The sequence below is a fragment of the Chenopodium quinoa genome, unplaced genomic scaffold, assembly GCF_001683475.1.
Source record: "Chenopodium quinoa cultivar QQ74 unplaced genomic scaffold, ASM168347v1, whole genome shotgun sequence".
NCBI lineage: Eukaryota > Viridiplantae > Streptophyta > Magnoliopsida > Caryophyllales > Amaranthaceae > Chenopodium > Chenopodium quinoa.
In genome coordinates, this window is record NW_018744996.1 from 516046 (window position 1) to 540411 (window position 24366).

The 24366-nt window shown below is 34.0% G+C and overlaps 1 protein-coding gene across 2 annotated transcripts; it reads left to right on the forward strand.

The window, feature by feature from the left end:
* The first annotated feature begins 1074 nt into the window (after window positions 1-1074).
* On the forward strand, window positions 1075-9866 carry LOC110707216 (protein cornichon homolog 1-like). 2 transcript variants are annotated; one of them, XM_021885222.1, is made up of 5 exons: window positions 1077-1361; window positions 1466-1647; window positions 8439-8561; window positions 9403-9510; window positions 9618-9866. In XM_021885222.1, exons 1-4 carry the CDS (start codon window positions 1287-1289, stop codon window positions 9470-9472), a joined length of 450 nt encoding a protein of 149 aa, XP_021740914.1. In that variant the 5' UTR covers window positions 1077-1286; the 3' UTR covers window positions 9473-9510; window positions 9618-9866. The 2 variants fall into 2 exon arrangements, with proteins under 2 accessions (XP_021740913.1, XP_021740914.1); XM_021885221.1 differs by lacking the exons at window positions 9403-9510; window positions 9618-9866 and adding an exon at window positions 8686-9113 and having other exon boundaries at window positions 1075-1361.
* The last annotated feature ends 14500 nt before the right edge of the window (window positions 9867-24366 follow it).

The following is a 24366-nucleotide window of genomic DNA, read 5'->3' on the forward strand; positions in this document are numbered from 1 at the left end:
GAAGCCGAGATACAATCTGGGCTCCCACTCCTTTAGCTATAGAAAAATCTACCCTAGTGAAGATAAAAGTTGCCGCAAGAGCCCCAATGTCTTGCGCCGTCGAGAACCTCTAAACCCGCTCCAGTAACGTAACAACATCCTTTTCTAATTCCCCAAGAGAAGAAAAGGAGAAGGGAATGAAACCGTATCCATTTGCCTGACAACGAGCTTCGTACTTAGCCCACTTCCAATGAGCCGCTTCAGCCACAATCCGTCCATGGACAAAGTCAGCTAGCCCTGACTGCGTCAAAGGGGAAGAACTTGTGAAGTCAACACATACATCACGACCACGATCCCATGAGTAAAGTAACACATCGGCAGGTCTGAGGACCCCGCCATTTCCTCCAGCCAATCCTACGTCAACCTCCTTTCTCGCTGAAATACCAGATCTGTAGCAAATATCCATATGTTATTATTATTATTATTATTTGATTTTTTTAAAGATTTTTTTTACTCTTATTATAACATTAAAAATGTGTTAAATAATATAAAATACTCCCTCCGTTCCTGAAAGTTTGACTCACTTTGCATTTGCGCGGTCTCTAATGAACATCTTTGACCATGAATATTTTCAGCTATGTATAAGTAAAAATTATAAAAAGTTGATATTTGAAAAATTTATAATAATGGGAATATTATAAGATCTCATATGCTAATTTATTTTTTTTGTATAAGTCATTAAATATGGTCAAAGTTATTTTATTTTGACCCATGAATAGTAAGTGAGTCGAATTTTCAGAAACAGAGGTAGTATTAATTATTATCATTAAATATTAGTTATTATTATCAATTAATATTATATACTAATTATTATTATAATAATAAAATATTAATTATTATTATTATCTATAAATATTAGTTATTATTATTAAATATTAATAATAATTATTATTATTTTTATTAAATATTAATTATTATTTTTAAGCAGAGTAGGACATTTCAGCAGAGCAGAGTAGAGTAAAACAACTCAAAAGAATAGGGCCGTAGTGTCATACTAGTTGAACCAAATACCCCGCAGGCCCGCACAAATACACGGTAGCTTTTGTACCGGGTAGCCGAGCTTTTCGACATGAATTTATGATGCCATTTCCAAACAATTGCAGCGGGCAAACACTCTATCTCCCACTACATCTCTTTCTTCCCTTTTTCTTCTTTCTTTTCTGCTACTTTTCTCTCTCTTCACTATCTCTTCAATTCTGCAACTCTAGATTTAACTCAATTTAGGTTATCAAATCTTCCCTAAAACAATGCATTGGGACTTAATCTTATGGCTAATTGCCCTAGCCTCCAACATCGCCCTCCTCATTCTCCTCATTTACCAGGTTAGTTTCAATCTTTCCAAAACCTATTTCTCTAATTTTTTATGTTCTTCCCCACTTTTACTAGATTATGTGTTTAACATTTTTTATTGTTATGATTGTTGCAGTTGATTTGTTTGTCGGATTTGGAGGCTGATTATTTGAATCCATATGAGACGGCATCGAATATCAATTCTTTGGTTTTACCAGAGTTTGGATTGCAGGCAGCCTTTTCTGCTCTTTTTCTTGTTACTGGGCATTTCTTGATGTTTCTTGTCACTCTTCCTGTTGCCATTTATCATGCTAGATTGTAAGTAGTTTTTAAATTGGGTACCTTATTATTAATTTCGGATTTTAATTTATTATTTCGTAAATGATATGCTATGTATGTGTAGTATTGGTAGTCTTGTGTGATAGTGATAATGGTGGGAGATTAAAATCCTACAGGAGGTCAGGGGCGAGGGTTGAATCGTCGAAAGGGGTTTGTGAGAGCAGAATTGATAGTGGGTAGTGCAGAATTGCTGAATAATTGCTACAGAATTGATGAGATGGGTTTTGCCATCTGTGTAGAAAGTGAGGCTTAAGTTAAGTCTGAGTTGAGTTGCATGAGGTTTTGATTAAAGACTGTACAAGTAATAGTATATATTCTCGCAACTATGTCAAATTATGGTTCCATGATTGAACTTTGCTTCTGATGGAGGTTTTTTGGTGGGTGGGTAGGGTTGTTTCAGATGTATGCCGCGTAAACATGTGGTGCTGCCTAGAACAATTAAAAAAAATAGAATGCATCTATGATGGACTATCTTTTAAAATCAAATATGGCCTTTTAGAGCTGATGTAAGAGTTAGTGGTAGATATGATTGAACATTGAGCTCCTTGTTTATTCTCTTAAAGATGAAATTCAGTGTTTTAGACAGATTAGGGAAAGGATGAATGAGGATGGCTTGATTGATTAAGCAAGCTTGCACAATAAAATTCAGTGTTTTAGACAAGATTGAGCTTGGTGCTAACTTAAGTCCAAATTTTTGTCAAGTTGCTTGCTTCTTGCCGTGATGTATCGATTAGCTTCAGTAGCTATATTTGAACTTTCAAAATCAGACATGGTTGTAGGAAAAAGAGTTGTTAGTCCCTTAGATCTTTCTATATTCTTGGGTAATTTTGAGGAAAGGCTTTAGTTCCCCCCCCCCCCCTCCACCCTCTAAATTTCTACTGACATTTAAGGTCCCAATAAAGTGAGAAAAGCTAAAGCTTTTGTTTGAATGAAAATGTTGGATAAATTTAACAGCAGTGGTAAATTTTACCTCCCCCCCCCCCCACCCTAAATTTCTACTGACATCTAAGGTCCCAAAAAAGTGAGAAAAGCTAAAGCTTTTGTTTGAATGAAAATGTTGGATAAATTTAACATCAGTGGTAAATTTAACCTTTTAGAGACCAATTAGGCCTATCTAGTTTATGTTGTAAAAAGTGGCTATAATGTTTAAGATTCATCTGTGGATCGAGAGCTGGGCAATTCTATGTGGCATAGACTTATTGGCAATTATATGTGCCCATTCATGCAATGGGAAGGAAATTTTGGACCTGCATCTTTTTCAACTATGCATGTAATTCTCTGTCAATGGTCGACTTATTTGTCAATTATACCATCTCTAGGACTATGAATCGGCAAAGCACTTGCCACTACTTCCCCTAGTGACAAGATTTTGAGATTAGTTACATGTACTTCATAGATTATTTTTGTCTTAGAAATACAACAACAACAACAATAACAACAACAACAACAAAGCCTTAATCCAAAATGATTTGAGGTCGGCTAACATGAATCGTCATAAGGAATCTATTTGTCTTAGAAATGTCACACGGAAAAAAAGTTGTGGTCTCTTAAAACTAAGAAGAAGCCGATTCCAAAGCCTTAGTCCAAAATCATTTGAGGTTGGCTAACATGAATCGTCATAAGGAATCTATTTGTCTTAGAAATGTCACCCGGAAAAAAAGTTGTGGTCTCTTAAAACTAAGAAGAAGCCGATTCCAAAAGCTCAATATGAATTCTATTTAGCAAGAAGTTAGTGTAGTAAATATTTATTGCATCATGAATGCGGAACAAGTGCTTGAGCACTGGGAAAATAATAGTTGCACACATGAACTTTAAGGATAAACACTTCTAGGGTTTGTGCTGCCTTGTTGTTTTTATAACAGGACCAGGATCAGATGTCTGTGTAGAGTTCAAGTTCAGATATGCCTATTTCTGTTGATGTTTATTGATGTCTTGTAGGACTTCATCCACCTGGAAAAAGTTTCTGTGTCACATGCATATTTTTGGGAAGCACTAGTGTGTCATTTACTTTAGGAAAAGTGTCTTTCAATTTAATAGGAACTTATATAAGGATTCAATAATTAAATTTAGCCTTGTTTTACTCTAGCTATAGCTATAGCCATCAGATAAACACAGTTGTGCCACTTTTTCTGAGGCACATTAATTTATTTTATTATTTTTTTTTCTAGGAACAACTGTTTTCAGGTTTGTCTGAAATGGTAGTGAAGCCAAGTTGCAATTTTTGATGAAGGTTAATAATTAGATTGAGTCTCCTATTTACTTGTACAATTCTTACAGTGCCTTAAGTTTCACTAGAATTCAGTGACCATCTAAATCTTACTCGTAGGCTCCTAATATAAGATCATGTGATTCAGATACAAGAGTTGCAAATCTTGAGATGAGAGAGCTGTCGTAATAAAGAGTCAGAGAAATTAGTAGGAAGTTGTGTATGACGAGCTTGATTCAGTGATGGACTGAATGACTGGTAATGGTCCAGGATCGAGCGATGCAGCTATAATTGGGAGAATCAAGTGTTGATACTTGATAGTGCAGAAATTTATTGTTTCATATCTTGAAGGGCATTTTCTTTTTGGAAAAATATGGGCTAATTTTTATTTTGGTTGTGGTCCTTGTGGAGCAATGGCTAGGGTGGGTTGGCTGTAAGCTGATAGATTTTCTATTGGTTTTACAATTAATGTCTTCCTTATGTGAAAGATTGTTATGAATTGTTAGATGTTTATTATTACTACTCCTTTTCCAGATTTCTTTAATCTTCCTTTTCCCTGTTTGGCTGAGCTGGGGATTGGTATTAGGTTTTTGTTTTATTGTTGTTGCAGTTTCAAATAGCTACTGATGGCCTGAAGCCTGTGATTGATTACTTTAGTATTCAAATAGCAAGTAGGAATTATCTTCTTATGCATTTTGTGAATTTCTGCTATTATTGGCTTGCTTGATTTGGTTCATGGATAGTTTGTTACAGTTACATTATTGCATCTGTTTATGAATGTTGATGGTGATGAGGAATATAATTGAATTGTTTGTTAATTAGTTTTTGTTGTGTATGGCTTTATGTTAGCCATCAAAATCAAGTATAAAGTCAGTGTTCGGATTTCTGAATAGGTCCTGTTTTTGCACTTAACCATCTTATATTTGAAGTTTTTTTTTTACTTTTCTTCAAACTTGTAACTATGGCCCACATTTTTCTGTCTGATTATTTTATTTCTTTAGTCTTCTCTGATTTTTATATTGGCCAATCCGGCATTGTCTTGGTTTCATTCTTGAGTTGCAAAAGATTTTTTTTTTCAATCGATTTATTCAGAGATCTAAGGGAGTACTTAGTATGGAGTTTCCACTTATGAGTTATGACCCTTTCCCTTTTTAGTTTTGATATTTCTGGATGATGATCATCTACTCATCTAGTGTATGCGCTTATGATTTATTTCTGCCAGAAGTTTCCACTGCATCGACTTGAGCATTTTGTAAACATTTGTAATCATTTGTACACCATATAGAACTGAGTACTTAGTTGAGGAATAATGTTACAATTAAGTCGCAAAAGATTTTTATTAGTCCCTTTCCTCTATGCAACATTAAAAAAATACAATTAGGTTTATCCAAGATGAGATACTATGGTATTTGTAGTTGGTAAATGATAAATTGGAGCGACAGTGACAAAAGTAAGAATCTTGGGAGTCTAGGCTATGTCAGAATAACTAAGCACAAAGAGGGTCATTCTAGTATAGGGAGGGGGTTAAGAGAGGATGTCTTGGCTTAAAATGGTAAGGAGTTACCTAATGGGAATATTTTAAGTGTATCAATCTGGTATTACTAAGATATGGGAATATCAATCATGATGTTACATAATTTTTGTTTTGTGTGGCTCAAATAGGGAGCAGCGCCGAGTGGGTTGTTGTGCAACCGTATCGTGCTTTTAAGGTTGAACCGTTGAAAAGATGAATTTCTAGAATGATGTTACTGTTCAGGTCAAAATAATATTCTTTTAGAATAGATCATATTAAAAAGTTGATTAAAAGCTTTTGGATTTCCTCAAAAACGGATTGATTGGATTATTGAGTGTGTAACCAAAGTCTCATACTCTTTAAAGATTAATGGCACTTCCACTGAATGGTTTAAACCATTAAGAGGCCTATGACAAGGAGACCCACTATCTCCCTACCTCTTTATTCTTTGCATGGAAGTTTTAATAAGGAAACTTTCTATTGGAAGTCTTAAAACCAAAGTCGGAATAGGCTTTAAAATTTGCCCAAGATCCTTTAATATCCCTTGTCTCTTATTTGCAGATGATAGCCTAGTTTTTTGTAAGGCCACGACGAGCTCTTGCAATAGATTAATAGCTATTCTCGAGGATTTTTGCAAAATTTCAAGTTAATTGATTAATTTTCACAAATTGTCAATTATTTTCTCGAAGAAAATTCCAAATTCAAGGCGAATCGAGTTAGCAAGCCAATTTAACATGACCCTAAAGTCATGTTTGGGTCGTTACCTTGGAGTGCATTTCAATTCCTATTTTCCTAAGAAAGAAGACTACAAGCTTATTCTCCAAAAAACTGAAAAAAGAATTCAGCATTGGGAATCTGGTTTTCTATCAAAAGTTGGACAACATACCCTAATTCAAAGCAATTTAGAGGCTTTACCCTCTTACTTGTGCTCATCCTCTCTTTTGCCAAATGACATTACAACGAAGTTAGATTCCCTACATCGAAACTTCTTTTGGAGACAACAAAAGGATAAAAATAGTATCCCCCTTGTAGCATGGGATAAAATCTGTAAACCAAAGAGCGCGGGAGGCCTTGGCCTTCGTCAAACCTTACCACTTAACAAAGCTTCTATCACTAAATTAGGCTGGAAAATTATTACAGACCCAAATAATTTTTGGGTGAAAGTCATTAAGGAAAAATATCTGGACAATTCATCCTTTTTTGAGTGCAAACACGGTGTGAAAGTTTTCCATATATGGATAAAAATTCTCGCTCAACGTGAACTCTTGAGAAAAAGTATCCGTTGGAAAATAGGTGATGGCAAGGATATTTTTTTATGGATCGATAATTGGGTGGCTAACCAAAGCCTTTTAGAGCTCATCCATATAGATGTCAATCAGGTTAATCTCGACACTAAAGTATCAGACTTTGTTCTACCAAATAAACAATGGAAAAGACAAAAATTAAGGGCTCTTCTTTCTGAAAACGTTACAGCCCAAACTATGGGCATTCCACTACCCCTCAATGATATGATGGACAAACCTATTTGGGGACTAACTACGCATGGAAACTTCAGTTGGCTTTCTTATAATCTCAAAGATAACAATTGGCTCCATAGATGGATTTGGAAAATAGACATCCCTCCTAAACTCCAAATTTTCCTTTGGCAAATATTTTATAACAGTGTAGGTGTTCGAGACACTCTTCACAAAAGAAACATAATCCCATTCAACATATGCCCTTTATGCAATTAGCAAAATGAAACAGTTGATCATCTTTTTCTCAACTGCACTAAGACCAAAGAAGTTTGGAACCTCCTCTTATCAAAAAAGTGGTTAGATTGTTCAACCTCGTTTCTAAAACTACCAGAAACTCTAATGTACTTAAGAAAACACCCAAACACTTTAAGGAAATTTATCTTCCTCATTTGGAGTATTTGGAAAGAACGGAATGCTATTATCTTCTGTAATGAAACCTTTGACATCTTTAGGATTTACCACCAAGCATAATTTGTATGCAATGAGTGGCACCAAAGAAGTTTCATTAATACCTTCACCTCCATGGGATCTCCCATTTCGAGATCCCATAATCATTCTTCTCATACTCAATCCCCATCATCCATTTTTATATCATGGAAGACGCCTCCTAACAACTTCTTCAAGCTCAACTTCAATGGTTCGGTTCATAACAACTCAGTAGCAGCAAGAATCATCATCAGAGATAGTAGCGGAGCATTCATCAAGGCATCTACATTCAACCTCGGCAACACGAAAGTATTTATAGCGGAAGCTACGTCTCTTAATAAAGGAGTCCAACTAGCTCTTCAATGTGGCATTCAAAACATTGAAATTGAAGGTGATAACTTATTAGTCGTCAACTCAATGAAAGGTATTTGGGCAGTACCTTGGCAGATCGAGCATATTATCGAAGCTCTCAGTTTTGCAATTAGACTATCCAGCACGTCTATCCGAAGGCAAATTGCGCAGCGGAGTGGATAACTAATGTGGGCCATTTAGTTTGTGGTAGTATGGATATTGATGTTTGTAATAACTCTAGTTTGTTTTCTATACTTTCTTCTGATACATTAGGAATTCCCCTCGTGAGGAAGGCTTTCTAATGTTTTAATTTATCTTACCTTTTAAAAAAAAAAAAGAATTAAAATATATATATATATAAATAAATAAATAAATAAATAAATAAAGTAAGTTGATTGTAGCATAGAATTATATATGTTGAGATGGATGTGTGGGAACATCTGTGAGGAATGGAATTGTATGTTGACCTGAGGTGGGAGGTTGGGGTAATGTATATTTCAAAAGAAGTCTAGAGATGCCACATATGTCTTGGATAGAGGGAAGTATAGAAATGACATTATACATGTGGGTTTGAAAAAGCTGTCTTCTAAGCTCATCTAAATCTGTGATTCTGTAAGCCTGATATGAAGATTGTAGGGCTTGCTCCCTTTCAATTAAATGAAAAATGAACTGTGGAAAGGTTTAAACAGAAAATTTGAAAGCTTGTGGTATGCAAGTGTCGCAATATGTTAACTCATTTGTCCTTACTCATATGCAGGTTTACTAGGGGAGAGCATCTTGTAGACGTGACAGAGATTTTCAGAGCACTTAGTGTTGAGAAGAAACACCGGTTGATCAAGCTATGTGTTTACCTATTGTTTTTCTTCTTGGTTATTTTCAGGTAATTGATTTTTATTTAAATGTCGTGTGTGTGTGTGTGAGAGAGAGAGAGAGTGTGTCTCTAATATCTATTTTTAGCAGCTTTAGATTAATTCTGAATGCCTTTTCTTGCTATATGCTCATAGATTTCCGGCAGGCTCCTTTTCCAGTTTACCAGTATTCTCATCCGAGCATGGAGACTTAGATATCCGTTCCTCTTTTCTTGAATTCTAGATATGAGCTGTTTAACATTAGCCAATGTAGAGCTTTGTAAATTCTATTGTTTGTCCCATCCTGAGGATCTTTTTCAACCTCCCCTCTCTGTTTGTTAGGAACTATAAGCTACTTTTTTTTTTTTTTTTTGTCATTTGACTTGTCTATTGCAAACAATGGATGACAAATATATTAGGACACATTTTTTTTTTTTTTGACTTCTGAAGATGATGATACTGTCAAACTTTGCCTTGTCATTTTAACTGTGAGCTTAAGTGTGAAAATCAGTAAAGTGCTAAACAACCTATCCAGGTCAAGTTATATTTAAGAAGGCGGATCGGTTGCATTGTTGGTTAATGCATCTCTTTTTGTTCTTTATGTGCTTCTGCCATTATCCTATGAATTTACTGTCTGTTCACTTCACACCACATCAGGGGAGGTTGAACTATGCAGCAAAACAGCTAGGTGTAAATGCTTTGTTGGAAGTTGCCCTTAGTGGCCCTTTTTTTTAAAAAAAAAATAATAATAATAATAAATAAAAAACTCTTTTAAAAGTGATTCTGTGATGTTGGTGTGCATGGGGTTTGGAGGTATACATTGTGTGTTAATGATCACCCTGTCTTTATCAATGATGCACTACATTTATGCAGGCTTGTGATAGCTATATATAATTCTTTAGCGGATGAAGATGAAGCATTACATGGATTTTGGGTGTTCTAGATCACCAAGGTTTAATCTCCTATTAACTGTTTTCCCTTGTAAGTGCTGTTTATCTTTGAATTTTTGTCAACATGAATAATCAACTTCCATTACAGACGTACATGTAAAGAAAAGAAAGTGACTTAAAGTGCATTTTCTTTAACAGTTTTGACCTTGGGCTGTAAAACCATCAATTTTGGGCCCCATCATTCTCAGTAAGTGAAGGGACTAGTGAAGAAGGAGCGTGTCATTGATCATGGCCACTGAAACTGTCTAAGTGATGATGCCTTTACATGTCATGTTGCAAAGATGATTACACTATTTGTGGAATTGGAATCTGGCATCAAAGTTGCTTATGTTGTCTAAGATACCCAAGATAAATAAATTCAATACAAGGAACGAATACTCTCAACCACACCATGCCCTTAGACAATGCATTTGTCAAATTCCCGAACTTCACATCATCAAGCTAACCTGTGCAATACTGCTCCCCAATAATACAAGTGTAATAATTGAATCATCACAGAGTCATTGAAAGGCGAAGGTCATGATCAAAAGAAAACACACACAAAAGCATGCAATCAGCAAAGCTGAGTATATACAAGCTACATCGCACCAACCTAGCATGCACAACTAATTAAAGTAAATAAACATACATTACGAATTCATTAAACAAGACTCCTCACTTAAATAATTTAATCAACTAAACATACTTACTAACAAATTTCAATCACTTTACTCTTTATATTTAATTTAATTAATTTGGAGTAAGCAATAGATGAGGTTGTCCAACCCACCAAATCATTTTAATCCCAAATGACCATTTAAATTAAAAATATAGCACGATGTAAGAATGGGCGCGACTCCATTCTCACAAAGTTAGTCTACGTTCCTATTTAACTTTCATTATAAAATAAAAATGTAAATACCAAAAGAAAAGAGGACATGTCGATCAAACAAGTCTCGGAAAGCCACGGGCTACCACCGTGTACCTTAACTCATAATTGTCAATACTCTAAAATTGCACTCTCTAGAGTTTTATTGTCATCCATGTTTCACTTTATGTGATTATAAATTTAAATAATAATAGTCGACTCATTCAAGTAACCATACACAATAATCATACATATAATTCACTTTTATTCTTATTTAGGACAATGATGATCACACCATAAATTGACCTTTAACTGCATTAAACTTCCAAGATATTCAAATTGTTGAACATAGTTAACCCACCTAGCCATTTCGACTTAATCCACCTTTACTCAACATACTAACAAATCATGCTTGAGTAATAAATAAAATAATAATAACCTCATTGAATAATTAATAAATTCATTCCACTTAAACCATTCAATTCCAATCCTTCAATATTCCAAATATGGCTAATAAACCAATCCAATAAAAATATGCTTGTATCAACATTCCATACAAACAAGTAAACCAATTCAACATTCTTACATCCATAATTCCATACAAACATAATTAATTCACCAAACATGTCTCATAAATATAAGCACATGAATTAATTTAATGTTTAACTAAACAATTTCCATCCAAGAGTTCTCTAAACAAGAAACTAAGTTATTTCCTTTAGGTACCTAAACATGATACTACTTCCAACGAAGTATACATGTACGTATCTTGTGTAAACAATCCTTTGCGCTACTTTTAATCACTTAAAAGTCTCCTAGGGAATAATCACCTTCTAAAAAACAACCAACAACCATAAATTAATTCCCAAATTAATTTCCAGCAATATAAATTTGATTAAAACTCTTTAAAACTTCCTTCAAAACATGTTTTTATGCTTAATTAATCATTAGAAATACAATAGGAACAAAAGCCCCAATTAAAATTGCTCATTAGAATCCTAAAATCCCAATTTCAATAAATTAAAACCCTAGGTTTTAAAATCACAAAATCTAAAAATTTATAACATGTATAAAGTCTGAAAGTATGACTTTAAACAACCAAAATATAATTTTTCATAGTTAGAAAACTAATTTCAAACAATTAAATCAATAACCCAATACTTATATAATTATGCAAATAGAAATAGAAATAAGGGAGAAAGAAAAAGAAGAAGGCCAGCCACGGTGGGAGGCTGGGCTGGTGGTTGGTCGCCGGTGGTTAGGGGACACCGGCACCGGTTTCCGGCGAGAACAGGCGGCGGCAACAGGCAGCAACAATGAGAAGGGGAAGCAACGTGAGTTTTTCTCACGTAAGAAGGGAAAAAGAAAGAAAGAAAAGAAAATAAAGAAAAAGGAAAAAGAAAAAGAAAAAGAAAAATAAAGGAGAAATAAAATAAGACTAACCTTTTTGTGTGGGAAAAATTTGGGGATTCATGGGGTATTTATAGGAGGAAAAATTGTCGGGTAGAATTGGAGTTCATGAAAATAATAGGCCAACTAAATAAATAAAATGGGTTAGGCTTTGTTTTTATGGTCATGAATTGTAGAATGAACACATAAAATTTCTTTGGTAATAAAATAGTTTATCAACCCGAATTAATAATTTGCAACTTTTGAAATTAAATTTCGGAAAAATATAAATATATATTATAAATAAAATAATTATCATTTATAAATTATTTAAAAATACGGGGGATTAGATATCCCTTTTTAAAAACAAAAACACTTATTTACAAAATTGTCATTACTAATCCTATTCCTACTTGAAATCTCCTTTGGGGCTAACTTGTTGGGCCCTTAAACACATGGCACTGATAGAAATCTATATGTTGAAGAAGGATTTTCCCGAAGGCAAAAGTAAGAACCATCGCACACAGGAAGCTCAAGCCGAAAGCGATCGCTTTCGTGAGTGGTTATGCCGGATCTCTCAGCCCATTCATAGAGGAATCCTTTTCCGAATTTTTCACCATTGTGACCCCCCTGGAGAAGGAGGATTCCCACTTCCATAGTTCTTCGAAAGGTGTCAGCAGGTGCGCGGAGCCGGAGCCCGGCATGTTCGCCCGCTGGGCCCAACAAGTTAGTCCAACACTTTTATGATGTTGACCCAAATTAAACACTTTATTGCCCCTATTACTAGCTCATATTATTTTATATACACTTATTTTACATTTAAGTAATTAATTCTTTTTCCCCTCAAAAAAAAAAAAAGTAATTAATTCTTTTAAAATGAAATAAATCATTTTAATTTATAAATAAAATAAATAATTTATGTTTATAAAATATTATAAAAATATGGAGTATTAAACCAACATATATCTTGCAAAGATCAACTTGAGGAGGTCCAATTTGTAGAGTCAAATGCTTTCATGATTCTGTTTGCTAAGATCGGTCTTGCCCAGAGGCATCTTGCGGGGGCGTGTAGAAAGATAATACCATATAGAATCAATAGTTAAAGTTGTTACCTAAGATAGTTTGTTCATTCCTAGTTTAACTCTCTTGTATTTATCTCTTTGTTACTCGTATTAGTTTGTTAAATATTGGTCAATACTCCATATTTATCTCATGTACTTAGTATTTATTACCCCTTGTATTCAGTATACACTAAGGGCATGCATGGAATGGGGGTAATGTATTAAGGGGTAGTAATAGTCATACAAAAGAAAATGAAGATGAATTTAGATAGTGATAGTGTGATTGCACAGTAAATGAGGTAGTGATGGAGTGATGATACAGGAGGGAGGGGAAACTATTACTCTCATTTTGGGGGTAATTGTCATCCTAGTGTGATGGCGGGTAACTATTACCCCCATTATGAAGTAATAATCTCCCCATCTCTCTCTCTCCCTCATACCATTACTAGCATCTTTCCTTAGTATCAACTTGAATTACATTAATTTTTCTTGGTTTGACTATTATTACTCCTTTAATTTATTACCGTCAATTCAAGCATGCCATTATTTGTGAGAACCAGGAAAACAACCGTTATTATTTAAAAAGTGGTGGGGCTGCCCTCAATCTAAGCATGCCCGTCAGTACTCTCCACGCACTCAAACTCCAACCTCACTTTCTCTCTCCTCATCACCACCCCCTTCGGCTTCAACAGTACATCTCCTTCAAATCCACCGGTCGGATTTTAGGGGTGGGGTGGTCGAATTTGGGAGGGAAATGTGGTGGGGCTGCCGAATTTTAGAGGGGAAGGTGATGGAGTTATCGAATGTGAGAGGGGAAGGAGGTGCGGTTGTCGGATTTTGGAGGGGAAGGAGATGCGGTGGTCGTATTTTGTAGGGGAAGGGAATAGGTGGTCGAATTTGGGAGTGGAATGTGGGACTGCTAGATTTGGGAGGGGCTACCCGAATTAGGGGGTACGGTGGGAGGAGAAGAGGTGGCCGGAAAGAAGGGGGAGGGTGTGATAGGCTCTACAGGGAAGGTGGTTGAAGGGGAGGATTTTTATTTTTTTTATTTTTTATTATTATTATTATTAATTGATTATTTTTAAAATAAATTATTTTTTTATAAGACATGTGTAAAAAAAAATCTAACCAATCATAATGTGACACGTGTCCTTCCTTAACCTATTAAACAGGTTACCGATTTTTTATCTTATTTTTAGAAGATCATGTGAAAGGTTGTTTTGTTAGGAATTATCTATAGGTGGTTTTATTTATGACACGCCAGGCAAAGGTCGTGAAATTCCTGGCAATATCTCCTTAAAAATCTAAGTCTAATCCAAACATAAAATTTTCAAAAAATCTAATATTACTTATAATTTGCTTAGCTTGTTGCCGATCTAGCTTCGTTGGTTACAGCAAGTTACATTAATTTTACTTGTTCTTTATCTTCGGTAATTTTCTAATTAGACTCTTAGTATTCAGTTAATAATTTGCTTTCAATACTCAAACACAAATAGAAAACATTATCTAGTTTTATATTGTATTTGGTCAATTAACCAAATTGGTATATAAAAAAGACCTTAAGCGACAATTTGGTAAAAAAAAAATAACTCCAGCGACAATTTGGTAAAAAAAGTTAACCTCAAGCGACAATTTGGTAAAAAAAAAAAATAATCTCAGGCGACATTTAGACCAAAAAATATAATTTTTTTTTTTTGACAAACTCTTCAAAAGCCTCACTTAATTCGTTATTGTTTTTTTAAAAAAAAAAAAATTTCCCATTTAAAATGTTGAATTAATATGTCATCCCCTTTTTGTTTTGCTAAATCTTGATACCAAATTTATTTTCAACCCCCTTTTTTGAATTTTCATTAATAAGGGGTAGCAAAATTAAGTGAAAATTAAAAGTATTTTTTAAAAAAAAATTCTTGAAATTATAATTTCCTTAAAAAGGGGTTAGAAAATTAGTTGGCAATTACATTTTTTACAAAAAAAAGAAAACCATGAAAAACGAACTAAATTAAGCATTCGCGAGTAGTTTATCGGAAATTTTTGTATTCTTTGGTCTAAATGTCACTTGAGATTATTTTTTTAACCAAATTGTCGTTTGGGGTTAGCTTTTTTTACCAAATTGTCGCTAAGTGTCCTTTTTATTTACCAATCTGGTCAGTTGGTCTATTTTATTTCCCTAATTGATTAATTTGTTCACAATATGATTCAATGAGGATAAGAAATTACTGTATTTGAGTTATCTGGTTACACTCAAATGGAGGTTTAAAATTTTCCAGATTTAATGATTAAAGGATCTATCATAGCACGATGCATGGGTAAACATTACCCTTGGAGATAAACTTCAATGGTTTTAATAATGATTATATTATTACCATATTGGTGTAATGGAAATAAAAATTATCCGACCCAATCAGAACTCAATATCTACTCGAAAACGACCCAATTACCACCTACAATTATTCCACATTGTCACGTATATATCAATCAGGAGGGATGTTTCTACGAGGCCTTCCAAAGGGAGGTTTGATAGGTACCTGGACATACATATCAAGGGGCATAAGAGACATTTCACATGAAATTTACCCATTTATCTCCTCCTTTCTCTCACCCCCATGTGCTGAATTTAAGTGTACCACTGGGTGATTAATAGTATCACTAGATGATCAAATAGTATCATTGAACATTCAGTGGTACTATATATTTATTCAATGATACTGTATATTCATTCAGTGGTACTAACTACGTGTAAAAATAGAATCACTACATAGTCAATGATATTATATAAGCTTTCAGTGGTACATTTAAAACTGGTCCCACATGCCCATCTCTCTCCTCCTTTTCTCCCACCCCCATGTGCTTTACAATACTTTTCAATATTTTAATGTTTGATATGTATTTGCACATACATATCAAACCTACATTAGTACTTCCTCTGTTTCTACAATGTCATCCTTAAAACAACCACCACTATTCTTAATTCTTATTGGCTAATTTTTCTCTTTTTTTTTTTTTTTTTTTTGCTTGGTAAAACCTCTTTTTTGGTTTTTTATTTTAAAATTTCAATTTCTTTCCATTGATGAAAATAACCACCATCATTAGAATCTTTGTTCATCCTTAGATGAAAAAAATCACCTGTAGACATCTACTTTTAGCCTCTTGTTCCAACGGGAAGTGCAATGATATTACAAAAACCCGTTCTTCATGCTAGATCAAAGTTGAAGCGTTTATGGACTCCGAAATGCATTATGAAGTAAGTTAAAACCTATATTTGAGACTAAATTTTCTTCGAGCCTAGTCAGATCTAATTAGGCCTAAAACATGCTCATATATGTTTAATCTTGATTATTAACGGATCTAAATGCGTCATATGCAATGATTGGATCAAATGAATCTTACATTGTTGAAAACCGAGCCAACCGAAATATTTAACCACCCAATATCCATTCAAGGCCTATACAGTTGGATAGCCTTTTCAAATGCTTTCCAACGGTATTTTATAAGCCCAATTCTGAGTTAAAACAAAAAAATTATCAACAAAATACTAAACCAGGCCCTAAAACCGACACCTTTGCACTCAAACGGCCATATATTTTGATCCATAATAGATTTTAACCTAATTCTAACGGCATTGGAAAGTATACATTCAGAGCTTTCCAATGATATCTTATTTGTCTCAATCCGACTTTTCAATCAAAAGTTATGGAAGTTTTAAAAACGCGTTTTCGTATAAGGCAAACCACACTGCACCCGTCGCGCACAAGTCTTAGAGTTGCGCTCGGCACTCCAGCACGACTTTGAGAGTTGCACGCGCCACCTGACGTCGCGGCTCTAAAACCCTAAACCTAGATTCCTACGCCTATAAATAGGGGTCTTTGTTAGCCCTAATCACAACAGAAAAATCAGAATTAAAACTCTAGCTTTGTGAAATCCCTAATCTCTCAAACCCTCTTACTATCATACTACTTTTCTCCTCTCTTCCCAAATACTCTCCAACCCTAATTGATTCCATTAAAGCGTTGGAGGTACAAAGAAGAAGGAATTCCATAAACATCCAAAACAAAGATCTAGCAAACAAAGGAGAATAGTTAGTTTCCTGAGCACTTAGATAAATCACTTTTCTTTTCTTGTTTAAATAACTTTAATTGATTAATTAGTGTTGATTGATCACTTTAAATAAACTTTAATTAATTAATTTCACATAGTATCCTTGCATTAATTAAAGACTAGAATTGAATAATTAATTGTTGTTTTATCACCTAAGTCAAGGCAAATCTTGTTTATTTATTGTTCTTTTCACGAATTTGGAATAAATAAGACTAACGACATTCGTTGCAATGTAATCTTTATGTGATTGATGCGTGTAAATAAAATAAACTAACTTAGTTTTTGGTATCACGTTGCATATATTGTTTGGTGATGAAATTGTGAAAAAAGGAAGAGCTAGTAGAGACCACACTTGGGCTAAGATAGTGGTTCTCCCCTAAAGGGACCATTATTTTAGTACCCACGCTCCCGAACTTATTTCTGGTACAAGTAGACCAATTTGGGCATGGGTAAACTTATGCTTCATGCTAAATATCCCTTGAACTCTACTTGGGAGAAAGGCATGAACGAGGTTTTATGAGTTTTCCTAAAACTCATTTACGACTCCCTATTAGTTTCTTACAAAAAAGCGTAATGATAGATACAATTCTAATTTAAGGTCCCCCAAACAGTTAGGAATTCAAATCCTAACACACCTTCAAAAGTGTAAAGTCCTAGGCTTTTAAAGGGCCATGGGCATAGAGGAAGTGGGATCCCCAACGACGGGCTACCTTCCTCACAGTGGCGACTCCACTGGGGACTTAGAGATTACAAGATTAGCTTTTGGTTATGTCTCGAGGTTTCCAACTTAGGTTACCTATGAGTTGTAACGAAGGCTAACTTGGATAATCTCTAGTTAGAGAGCGAGACTTCACAAAAGTATAAACCAAATAAGCAACATTTCATCATGCATAATCATAGCACACTTTAACCATTGGGGATTGGCTCATTGACTAGGGGTCGTCAACACTAGGCTTCTATCCCGAAATCAATAACAATCATCCCACCCATATCGCCAACAAAATGTTGGGAGAATCATAACATGGGTCAACACATTAAATGATTGATTCGTGCATCGTTCTTAAGATATGGTACCTTTGGACACCCAAGCCTTGACCATAGAATGGCATTGTATGCTTTGACAATTCCTTTTATGTGCTTATGTGACTACATGAATATGTGCTCATATGCTTCGTGTCTAATCTAATTAATTCCAACTTGTTACTTAGAGATATTAAAAAATTCGAAAAAAATGTGGTTCCACCAAAAAAAAAAAAAAAAAAAAAAATAATAATCCAAAATGTCGAACCTGCCAAGTGGCGCGCGCAACTATCAATGTTGCGCGCGCCCTCTAAGCGCAAGTTCAAAAGTTGCGAGTGGCTCTTCCACGCAACTCTGGTTCTTATGTGCGCCCAATTTTCAATGTTAATTTTGACTCATTACGAGTAATGTTATACGAAGAGAACGATATTACCGCTTCAAGGTTAATTGTTAAGTAGGTGCTAATAATATCTCTTTGGCTAACAAGGTTGTCTAACTTAGTTGCTTTTACTTTGTTCGTCTTTTCTTTTAAAACAAAAAAGTCCAAAAACATGTCTTTTATCGTTCTTGTATTTTTGCGTTTTCGCAAAATTTTTTTAAAAAAAATGCATGTGGCAGGCGCTACTCTCGAAGTTGCACTCTCCACCTTAGCGCAAGATTGAACATTGCATGCGATACTGTTTTCGATTATGATGATTCGTTTATCTACTTTTTAATCGAACTAATGACACTACTCCTTATAACGTTTGTCATTAGATGTTCGATCTCTTAATAGGACGTCATCAATATTCCCATTCTTAAACGTGCCTATTTCGTGGTTGTCATCTTTTAGTTGTAATCAATCAACCTTGATTTAAGAATATAATTAATTTACCTCTTCTATGGTTTAAAAAGAAAATCTCGAGGATCTTACTTGGGATAATTGCCTCACAAAAAAAAAGAGAAATAGAGCGGAAAAAAATCAAGAAATCGTTCTTAAAAAAAAAGTATGATACAAAAAGAGAAAACTCAAAAAAAAATATTATTCTCAAAAAAAAAAAGAGAGAGAGAATAATGAATGATAAATTCGAGAAAATGATTTAATTATTTCTTGGGTTTTACGTTGGGAGGAAATCATTCTATTTAAACTTATAGTAATTATCCTTTAAAGATGAACAATATGGGAATCTAAAAAATAAAGATCTCTAGTGTAATCTAAATGATCAACAAAACCACATTCTAGTATATTGATCATTTTAAGGAGTGTATTAAGGTTGATTAATATTTCTAAAAATTTGATGAGCATTTTCAATCCAACTTTCTTTTTCTTTCTCTTCTAACTTTTTTCGAAAACAGTTCACTTAAAGTAAAATACTTCGACAATCCTAGGACTCACTTAATGAGCTTTCTTGGAATTATGGCATTGAAAGGGGTTGAGCATAGCTTGTATACATTTGCTTTTCCTCTTTCATTGGACCTAGCTGCTAGATCATGGTTTTATAACCTCGATGCAAAACAAACTTCCACTTGGGGTGATGTTGTAAAAGCATTTTTAGCCCAATATGGAGATAACGTCGAGCTCACAACTAACCTTGCATGATTTTGAATTGCTCACACAAGGGGAAGAAGATATCTTTATTGACTTCTTTTCCAGGTGGCGATCAAAGGTTTCTCTTCTTCCACAAAGACCTCCGGATCATGAATGTGTCCCAAAGTTCATAGACAATATGACTCCACCAAACAAGTGTCATTTACAATACCTTGGTTTAGACACATTTCGTAAAGTCTATACGGTGGGCACATTAATTGTTTGATAAATAAAACCATGAATCATATAGATGGACTAGATTTTTAGAGAATATTTCACCTACGTTGGAAACGGACAAAACTCGAAGACGCAATCTCAAGAAGTTGTCAACAATTCAAAATGTAGAACCCTAGGTTTTGTTTTGTTTCTTTCCTTTTTTGTTTTCTTTATGATAGACTAAGAGATTCATGCTGTCGAATCTACTTATTATGTAATCTCATAAATTATGAATAAAAAATTATATTTTCAAGTACGTCTATCTTGTTCTCTTTTCAGTCTCTTTATTGTTATTGGCTCGAATTAAATGAAACATATACATACAAACAGGTAATATCAAAACAAGCATACATACTCAACACTTTAAGAATCTTGATAAGCTTTGGCTTACAAGATTTATCGACTGAAAAGAGGCCCATCTTTGGCCCACAAATAAAGGATATGATGATTACACCAACATAGAAGGCAACATGAAACTCCACGAAGATGATCCCATGTTTTTTAATCTTAGATCAAACCCATCTTTTTGGCAGCCCTTCTAAGCCTCATCAATTGAGCCTTACTTATTCAACTTACATTATTTCAAACCTTGGGATGGAGATGGTGCAAAGAGATACAAATGAAAAATTGAGGGGGACACAAAGTTAGTCTAAACCCAAAAGGGAAAATCCAATGCAAAAGCTAAAAATCGTTCTAAACCCAAAACCAAACTTTCCAAAAAAGAGAGAAGAAAGAGAAAAAAAAAAAGCAAGAGAAAGGCACCTAATGTAGGAGTTGTAAAACAAGCTAGAAAAAGTTTTAATTTGGGAAGCACCAGAAGTAAGGGATTAAGGGAGTATACTTGAGTCTGTCCATTTTTTTTTTATAACCTTAATCCTAGCTAGGTTACAACCCTGGAAAGGTCCTCCTTGAGATAGACCATAACCATGTACCACAAAAATCATCATTTTACGAAAATATGGCCCACCTTAGGCCTTTGCATATATGGACCTACTATTGAGTAGTTATACCCATACATAAAGTGCATGAAGAGCAATGATTAGAAAATAAATATATATATATATATATATATATATAAAGAATCAAATAATTTGGATGATTTGATAGCCATTGGCTTGATTACATCGTTTTAGTAAAGCAATCGAATCAAATTAAATTCGATGTTTTCCATATCTTTTGCCAAGAAAAATGAGGTGACTATCACTTTAAAAAACAATCATCTTATTTTCTTTTAATAATAGGGCTATTTATTACCAAGGTAATTCATGTTCTATATACGTTGCTTAGAAATAAAACGAGTGAATACAGTAAATTGATTTGATATATCGACAGCCTTGACGTCAACTTTAGATGTCTTTTACAACTCTTGAGCATTGGCCATCTTACTTATCATAAGAAATTAATATGTCCGCTTGCATGGGATATCTTCATCCTCTCTAAGCAAGGAACATTGATTGAACATGATCGCTACATGAAAAAATGATCGTTATCGCTATTACACGTATACCTCACTGCCAAGTTATCACAATGATATAACTATTAAGTCAATAATCCTTGATTTTCGAAAACATCTTTAATTCTCTTTCTTTATTTTTCTTAGGAAAGTTGGATTCCCCTTCCTTTTTTATGCAAATCCATCTTTTTTGTTCATTTCTTTTTTTAGGGGATAAGTCGGGATAATCCCTCCCATAAGCAACTATAAACTCCAAAAATGGTAAATTTTTTTGCTCTTTGCTTCAATAGGGGCTCAAAAAGCCAAGACATCCTCACTTCTCTCTATTTACATATTTGAACACGCTAATTATATAAAAAATCAATGCCATGCAAAGCTTATTACAAATCATCTTAACAACTTTAAATGACAAAGGGAAGAACATTACTTCCTACTTGATCAAACAACTCATGCTAAACATATGCAAAATCTCACAAATTGGAAACGCAAATTCTAGGGCTTCGAATATGAGAAACATCCCCTAGCATATGTACACATGAATTGCAAAAGACACCTAAGTCTACACTTGAGGGCTACAAAAATATAGATCTACCCTAACTTTCGTTTTTGAATTAAGATCATATTTTGGAAAGTGATTCGAATGATTTTACAAATAATTCTAACGATCCATCAAACCTAAATTTGATAAATATTCATGTTAAAACCATGGTGCCTGCTTAATGGGAAGAACTTTACTTTCAATTAACAAAATATGACAATGATGACAAACACAAAAAGAGACAACAAGATTGAATATACAAGAGTTTGCTCACATTTTCTTATCTTTTCGAGATAAGTTGCAAATTACAACTTGCTTTCATCAATTTTGGACAAAAAAGTCAAACTCAATTACGAGCTAGACTTTTCTTTCCATTTTGGCCCAGTTTCGAAAATAACATGTTTATGTATTTTACGTACTAGAAATAGTAGCTTTACTTTATTTTCAAAACAAACTGGACCCTCTCCGAATTTTGAATTTTCGTTCGAAATAACATGTTTCCTACCCTCTCAAAAAATAGTTTTCAAAATTCCCTTTTTGAATTTGGTTTCATTTTCTCAAAATAAATAAATTTACAGATTTTCCATAACCTTTTGGACAATACATGCGTATACATAAATATTTCCAAAAGGAATGAACTAAGATTCGACTTCTTCTTAACTAGAACTTGTTCTCACTTAGTCATCGTGTGAGTATTGGCTTAGGGATGGTTAACGAACCACCTACAAGATTAAAATCAAAGATTGATGAGAATAAAGAAAATATATATTTGAGACATTGTTATAAGTCAATTCTGAGAAAAATCTTACCTCGATAATCTCTACCACGTTTGGACATTAGGTAAATTTTACTAAACCTTAACAACAATTAGGTAAAGTTTATAAACAAGCAAAGAACTAACTTGCTTTTCTAAACAGGACTTTAGCAAAAAATGCGTAAGTCATGTTACAATCCTAAATGTTCCTAAGACACAAAACATGGGATACATAGGTCTATTCCAACATCGTGATTATATATATAGCCTAAACAATAGCAAGTCTTTGGAATTACCCCAATTTCAGGGCTCCAACACTTGAGAAATAGCAAAAATGCGTATAACCCAACACATGGGGGCTCCAATGTTTACAATAAACAAAATGAGATATTATATTCATGCCATTCGAGCTACTTTCGAGAATAGCCTAAACTATAAGTAGTTTACGTAGATCTCGAGCCTTACAATTTTCAAATGCATCACAATGATTCAATAATCAATATGTTCATTTGAAAACTAAGTTTGCAACTGAACTTGGCCATGGAACAAACATATCACATATTCAAGCCATTTTCAAGTTCAATTTCAATAACTAATCTTGTGCATAATTGTTGTTTCAATACTTCATTTTACTCTAAAGAGTAGAGAGTATGACTAGTATAGAGTGAAAGAAACAAAATCATGAGTATCAAAATAGAATTCAAACGCATACAACATGCCTTCTCATACGAAAGTTTAATACTCAATTGTTCATCATGAAAATTGTATCAAGACGCTTCAATAACATAAGACAAACAATTTCCTGAAAAAAAAAAAGAGACTCTAAGCTCAAAATTAAAGGGTCTTCATTTTAAATTCTTTATCGTTGCGCGAATGACAAAATTGAAAACATTGGAATTTTGCAAAGAGGATGATATCTATTTTCTCGAGCTTCAATAAGTAACAAAATTTAAGCTCAAAGGAAAGAATTCGAAAGTAACAAGAATAGAGGAAAAAGTTGAACAACATTTCATTTTTCCTCTTACTTGTTCTAATGAACGACCAATATTACTAGACTTAGAAAATTTCCTTTGTTAACATATGAATGGTCGAAAACGATTTAAACACACTCGTTTAATCATTTCCAAGATCCTAGTTGTTATCATAATGAGATGAAACACGAGATTTCTAGACCCATTTCAAGCAAAATGAAAGGGTATAATTCTTAAAAATAAACAAGTCATCTAAGCAACCCAATATTGGGGGCTACGACACTCGAAAATATAAAATGGGGGCTCGAAAGCCTGAAATGTAACCAAATTACACCAGTTCCATGATGTCTTCAAGAATTTTCTAAACTAACTAGTTTTATGCAAATCTTGAAATCATAGTTTTATAAGTGAATAATAATAACTATCGATTATTGTTATCATTGATAAAACCAATTTTGCAACTTAAGCATGAGCCGCAAGAACAATTTCATGCCATTATCAAAGTTCAAAGTTTCAATCCTAATTTTAATGCTAATTGTCGTTCCAACACTTCAATTTACATTAAAATTGACGAGTATAGTCCATATGAGCAAAGAGAAAAAGAAATAAGCTCAAGCACGAATTCGGAAATCAAATGAAGAAAAAACATATCTGCTTGTGTATGCTCATACATGACTCAATACTTGACCACTTCACATGAAATTTGTGGCAATATATTCCTTAAACATGTCACAAAGACATAGAACAAACAAATTCATGAAAACAAATCGAATACCCCCATTTTCCCGGTTTTTGTTTTGTCTTCCAAACCAAACGTTCTAGCTCGTTGAATTCGCGCCTCGACTGGCTTTCTCACGAAGTTTTTAAACCTTAAAAACGTTTTATTACTTTGCATCCATTAGTTTCTTTTATTCTTTGATAGTGCATCGTCCTGCATGCACACCGTGCCTTTTGCCTGCTCCAAGCATACGTTTTG